Source organism: Priapulus caudatus, unplaced genomic scaffold (assembly GCF_000485595.1).
Source record: "Priapulus caudatus unplaced genomic scaffold, Priapulus_caudatus-5.0.1 Scaffold108, whole genome shotgun sequence".
In the NCBI taxonomy this organism is placed as follows: domain Eukaryota; kingdom Metazoa; phylum Priapulida; class Priapulimorpha; order Priapulimorphida; family Priapulidae; genus Priapulus; species Priapulus caudatus.
Genome location: NW_014577169.1, coordinates 509,417 through 516,106, shown reverse-complemented (window position 1 = coordinate 516,106; position 6,690 = coordinate 509,417). Strand labels below are relative to the sequence as shown.

General features: G+C 43.0%; 1 protein-coding gene across 1 annotated transcript in view; it reads left to right on the top strand.

Annotated features, from left to right (window-relative positions):
- The window catches only part of LOC106805288 (protein ZGRF1-like), a 25,882-nt gene that overhangs the window by 11,817 nt on the left and 7,375 nt on the right, over positions 1-6,690 (top strand). The window contains exons 10-13 of the mRNA XM_014806826.1: positions 437-578; positions 3,678-3,842; positions 5,123-5,225; positions 6,427-6,555. Coding sequence (XP_014662312.1) covers positions 437-578; positions 3,678-3,842; positions 5,123-5,225; positions 6,427-6,555 — 539 coding nt within the window. The remainder of the gene's footprint in view (positions 1-436; positions 579-3,677; positions 3,843-5,122; positions 5,226-6,426; positions 6,556-6,690) is intronic.

The window sequence follows — 6,690 nt, the reverse complement described above, 5'->3', positions numbered from 1 at the left end:
GTGCGTGTGGGGAGGGGCAGATTTAAAGGAGAGGCGATTCGCGTACCTCTTAGGGGTAGAAATTAACTTTTGAACACGGGAGTCCAACGGACTCCCTACCCTCAAAAAGAGGGAGTCCGCGGTCTAAGGTTCAAAATTAAAGATATTAACAATATTATTATATTTACACAACATGTGCTTATTTTTAAGATTCATGCAGTAAGCACATCTGCCAAATTTTCTTTGGACATTAACTGAAAAAATACAGTCATTCTGCGAGGCCGTGCTCTGGAACGAACTAGTTAGTATAAAAGAATTTTCAGGGAGTCACACGGACTCCTGCATATGTCAAATCAGGGAGTCCGGCAGTAAATCGGGGAGTATTTGACTCCGGACTCCCGTTAATTTCGCGTCCTGCCTCTGATGGCACGTTGTTGTCGTAATTGACGCACTGCAGGTGTGTTTGGTGCTGGTAAGAGTTACCTACTGTCCGTGGCCGTCCTGCTACTGAATGAACTCTTCACGCTCAGCGGCTGTAGCAACTGGAGACTCCTCGTCTCGTCGATGACCAATGTCGCTGTAGATCGTATCCTGCTAGGGTGAGTCGCCAGTGAAAAAAATACACGGGGGCTCGGGGCGATTTAGCCCCCGAAATGCCAAAAAGAGCCCCCGTAAATTTGCATAGAGTTCAATGCAAACCAAATTTTAGACTATTTTCATGCACGCGAGCTTGAAAAGTAGCCCCCCAAAAAATTTATTTTATTTTTTTCCCTGTGAGTCGCTGTATGTTGTATCCTGCTAGGGTGAGTCGCTGTATGTTGTATCCTGCTAGGGTGAGTCGCTGTATAGTATAATAATAGAGGCTCCTTAATAATGATTCCTCGCAGTGAATCTCGACTCCTAGAACCTCCGCTGTTTTTTCACCTGCAGCAATTAGCTCCAACCGTGCAGGGTACAAAGGGTGACCTTGACGACGACCTTCAGCAGACGTTGTTCGACAGGCTCATGAAGCTAGTAAGTATACGACCTCCGCGTTACATTTGCGTGACCTTCCCGCGAACTTGTAGTCAGTCGTGACAGCGTCTATGAATCATAGCGTGGGATGACGTGTGTGCGTTTATACACGCATTTTTGTTCAATATTTTTTATAGTAGACAAAACTGTAGCTTTGTTTGGGATATTACTCATCCTTCGGGGCTTCGGCTGTAGGATTACAGTCCAGTGATGCTGAGAACCCAGTACCGCTGCCATCCACACATCAGCGCCATCGCTAATGATCTGTTTTATGATGGGTGCCTACGAGATGGAGTCACCTACACTGAGAGGGCACCGCTAATGGTATGCGTATTTACTTACACCTGTGTGTACATATTTATTCTTTGGGGTAAGTAGTGCTCGTAGGGTCTATGTCCCCCTGACCTCTGTTTGACCTGGCTCGTTTAGCTATTTCTGACTAATCTCGCTTGCACGAATGAACGTTACATCTTAATTAATCCCTTGTGTGCGTGCGCACGGTGTGCGTTGTGTGTTGCAGTAGTGAGCGCGAAGCATTGGGCTGTGCCGACTAGGTGTGAACAGCAGCGACTGCGGCCAGCGTCAAGGTCGTCGGTGTACCTCGCGCTGCATGCACGTTCCCATGCAGTGGCCAGCGATTTGAAGTTGCGCGTGAGATGAAATCTTATTTGTATTTGAGCCAGGGCGAGAGCAGAAGACATCTATATGTGTGTCGTGTGTGTGTGTGTGTGTTGTGTGTGCGTGCGGTGCGGCGTTGCGTGCCGGTAGTCGGTGCGTGTGTGCGTGCGTTGATTGGTGTGTGTTTGTGTTGTGTGTGCATTTGTAGTGTACGTACGTTAATTTTCTGGCATGCATGCATGCATGTGCGTCGTACTCTGTGATGTATCTGTGTGTGTGAGTGCGGAGCGTGTGTGTGTGTTGTGCGTGTGTGCATGCGTGGTCTACGTTACTGTTAATTTCTTGTTTACGTCATGCATGCATGTTGCGTGGTATATTACGTCTGTGTTGTGTTCATGTGGTTGTGTTGGAGTGCCGACGTGTGTGCACAGTGTTATGCTACAGAAAATCTCGTACAAAACAAAGATATCTGCCTAATATACAGCAATGCAGCTTTTAAAGATCATATTTGGCCTTCCAGTTCAGAGCAGAAGAGAAATGGTGATAGTGCCCTCACTCTCCCTCCAGTGATTTTAATCTGAATTCGCCTTTCCATTACTGAACGCATCTCCAGTTATATATGAAGTCAATCAATGAGAAACATGCATTCATGTTTTTGGTTTTTTATTTTATAACGTGTGTATTTTTCGACATTTTACTTAAGGCCAGCCGGGGTAAATTGTTAAGTATTTTGTCTTTGTCTTAACATTTAGGCCAATTTTATTGATTTCCACATTCCTGTATCTTAGTAATTTTCTCCCAATTTTTGGTAAGAAAACCAGTCATTCAAATCGCTTCTTCACCCGCCCACAGGTGGTCGTTGGCTTTGATGAATGTTCGCAGCATGACCGAACGCTCTTCACTAGTCCAATCGCTCTTTCGACTGTCGAAAACTGGTCCTCGTTGGCGACCTAGTAAGCCACTTGCTAGTGCGCCAAACGACATACTTGTATCGAAACCAAGTGGACTTACTTGCAGTTTGATTATTCTTTAATGAAACGCTACCTAGCAATTAGTATAAGTATTCACCAAAAAACAGTTAGCACTGGGATGGCGTCTAATTCCGTGTAAACAGTTACCAGCCGTTATCTGCTACTGTTTCCATTACTTTACTCTTTTTTGTTCAGTTACTTGCCGTGGTAAAGCTGGCTGAGCTTGAGATTACCTCTTACCTCAAACCGTAGCCTTTATGGTGAAAATATGCTAGCTAGCCATGACTCCGCGCATGATACCTTTTAAACTATTTACTAACTTTGATCAGAGCGGAAGAGTCGTTAGTAAGAAATATGGTGTTTTTGAGCACGAGTATAATATATAATAATAACAAGAGTAACATTAATGGAAAGAGGTATGACACTGTTTTAACAGTCGTTTTTGGTAGTTTTTTAACTTGAATTTATTCTATCAATATGTGAATAAAATTATTCAACTTTACCTTGTTTTTTCGTCTCGGCATTTCCCTTAATCATATGACACCACCGTTTACCTGAAAATCGTATGTGTCTTCAAAAAGTCTTTGAATACCGACATGCGTTTTCACACAGTTTCCCAAACTGTTTGCGTTCCAGAATCGAAGACAAAAACAAAAGGTTAAAAAGGGGGAGTTTGAATTATAAATATTTATTCACATATGATAGAATAAATTCAAGTTGAACTACGCAAAAACATGTTAAAGACCAGTTGTCATTATCTCTATTAACTCTGCTCCCATTATGTACTCCCTTTAATAATAAGTATGAATAATAATTTGATAAGTATGATATAAGGTGAGTCGCTGGTATATCGATTGCACCTATATTTGCATTTAATTTAGATTGAAAACGTTGGACCCAGTTTCAATGTGATTGCATGAACCATCCATTGGTGGATGAACAATCTCGATCTCTGCATTCCACGCCAAATTCCAACGCCTAAACAGTGTGCTGAGAGCGTGGCTCTGCGCAAGTGCTGCATGTGTTATTTATTACCATGTTATGAATGGCTCAGGATGGGTGTGCTATAGAAAAATTCTTGCCATCATCTCTCAGGTTGGTTTCACTCGGCTTTGAAGATTTTGTTCGCGTCGGCAGCCTCCGAAAGATGGCCAAGCCTCTGCTGCCCTACAGTGTGATGGCGGCCTCTGGTGGCGAGAATCAGCAACTACGAGAACTGCAAGAGATGCTGAAGGGAGACCTCATTCCTTCGGAGAAGTTGTGAGTTTAACTTTGCCTGTTACTCGACGACGGGTACACCCATCAAACCTTTCTCACTAGCTCATTAATAAATACGTCCACATTTGCTCACGTGCTATGTAGTAGAGGACATAACGTAACATAGCGGGTGCTTCTGTGTGTATGTGCAAATGATACTGTACTGTTACGACTTTTGTTCGTTATTCTTCGTGGGTATGTGCCTGCGATGGGTCCATATCCACCCTGCACTAAGGAACGAACGAATATAGCGTATTATAACATTTTCACACACAATGATATTTTTACTCTCGCTTGCACGAATGAACGTACATCTCTAATTAATCCCTGTGTGCGTGCGCACGGTGTGCGTGTGTGTTGCAGCTAGTGAGGCGAAGCATTGAGGCTGTGCCGACTAGGTGTGAACCAGCAGCGACTGGGCAGGTCAAGGTCGTCGGTGTCACCTCGCGCTGCATGCACGTTCCCATGCATGGCAGCGATGAAGTTGCGCGTGAGATGAAAATCTTATTTGTATTGCCAGGGCGAGAGCAGACAGACATCTATATGTGTGTGTGTGTGTGTGTGTGTGTTGTGTGTGCTGTGCGGTGCGTGCGTGCGTGCGTGCGGTGCGTGTGTGCGTGCGTGTGGTGTGTGTTTGTGTGTGTGTGCATTGTGTGTGTACGTACGTTAATTTTCTGGCATGCATGCATGCATGTGCGTGCGTACGTCTGTGTATGTTCTGTGTGTGTGAGTGCGGAGCGTGTGTGTGTGTTGTGCGTGTGTGCATGCGTGTCTACGTACGTTAATTTCTGCGTGCATGCATGCATGTGCGTGCGTATATACGTCTGTGTGTGTTCATGTGTGTGTGAGTGCGAGTGTGTGCACAGTGTGTCTGCTACAGGAATCTGTACAAAACAAATATCTGCCCTAATATACAGCAATCAGCTTTTAAAGATCATATTTGGCCTCCAGTTCAGAGCCAGAAGAGAAATGGTGATAGTGCCCCTCACTCTCCCTCCAGTGATTTAATTCTGAATTCGCCTTTCCATTACTGGAACGCATCTCCAGTTATATAATGAAAGTCAATCAATGAGAAACATGATTCATGTTTTTGGTTTTTTATTTTATAGACTGTGTATTTTCGACATTTTACTTAAGGCCAGCCGGGGTAATATTGTAAGTTATTTTGTCTTTGTTCTTAACATTTAGGCCAATTTATTGATTTCCACATCTGTATCTTAGTAATTTTCTCAATTTTGGTAAGAAAACCAGTCAATCAAATCGCTTCTATCACCCGCCCACAGGTTGGTGTTGCTTGATGAATGTTCGCAGATGACCGAACCGCTCTCACTACTCCAATCGCTCCTTTCCGACTGTCGAAAACTGGTCCTCGTTGGCGAGCCTGAGGTAAGCACTTGCTATGCAACGCATACTTGTATCGAAACCAAGTGGACATTACTTGCAGTTTGATTATTCATTTAATGAACCTAACCTAGCAATTAGTAAAGTATTCACCAATAAAACCAGTTAGCACTGGGATGGCGTCTAATTCCGTGTAACAGTTACCAGCCGTATCTGCTACTGTTTCCATTACTTTACTCTTTTTTGTTCAGTTACTTGCCTGTGGTAAAGCTGGGCTTGAGCTTGAGTTACCTTTACCTCAAACGTACCTTATGGTGAAATATGCCTAGCTAGCATGACTCCGCGCATGAACCTTTTAACTATTTACTAACTTTGATCAGAGCGCGAAGAGTCGTAGTAAGAAATATGGTGTTTTTGAGCAGAGTATAATATATAATAATAACAAGAGTACATAATGGAGAAGAGTAATGACACTGTTTTAACAGCGTTTTGCGTAGTTTTTTAACTTGAATTTATTCTATCAATTATGCTGAATAAAATTATTCAAACTTTACCTTGTTTTCGTCTCGGATTTCCCTTAATCATATGACACCACCAGTTTACCTGAAAATCGTATGTTCTTCAAAAAAGTTCTTTTGAATACGACATGGTTTTCACACAGTTTTCCAAACGTTTGCGTTCCAGAATCGAGACAAAAACAAGGTAGAGTTTGAATTATAAATATTTATTCACATATTGATAGAATAAATTCAAGTTGAAAACTACGCCAAAAACATGTTAAAACAGTGTCATTATCCTCTATTAACTCTCTCCCATTATGTACTCTTGTAATAATAAGTATGAATAATAATGATAAGTATGATATATATAATAATGAGTATATATATAGAGGCTCCTTAATAATTGATTCCTCGCCGTGAATCTCGAACTCCTAGAACCTCCGCTGTTTTTTCACCTGCAGCAATTAGCTCCAACCGTGGCAGGGTACAAAGGGTGACCTTTGACGACCGACCTTCAGCAGACGCTGTTCGACAGGCTCATGAAGCTAGTAAGTATACGACCTCCGCGTTACATTTGCGTGACCTTCCTGCGAACTTGTAGTCAGTCGTGACAGCTGTCTATGAATCATAGCGTGGGATATGACGTGTGTGCGTTTATACACGCATTTTTGTTCAATATTTTTTATAGTAGACAAAACTGTAGCTTTGTTTGGGATATTACTCATCCTTCGGGGCTTCGGCTGTAGGATTACAGTCCAGTGATGCTGAGAACGCAGTACCGCTGCCATTCCACACATCAGCGCCACGTAATGATCGGGTTTTATGATGGGTGCCTACGAGATGGAGTCACCTACACTGAGAGGGCACCGCTAATGGTATGCGTGTTTACTTACACCTGTGTGTACATATTTATTCTTTGGGGTAAGTAGTGCTCGTAGGGTCTATGTCCCCCTGACCTCTGTTTGACCTGGCTCGTTTAGCTATTTCTGACTAAACCCTATACCCTAACC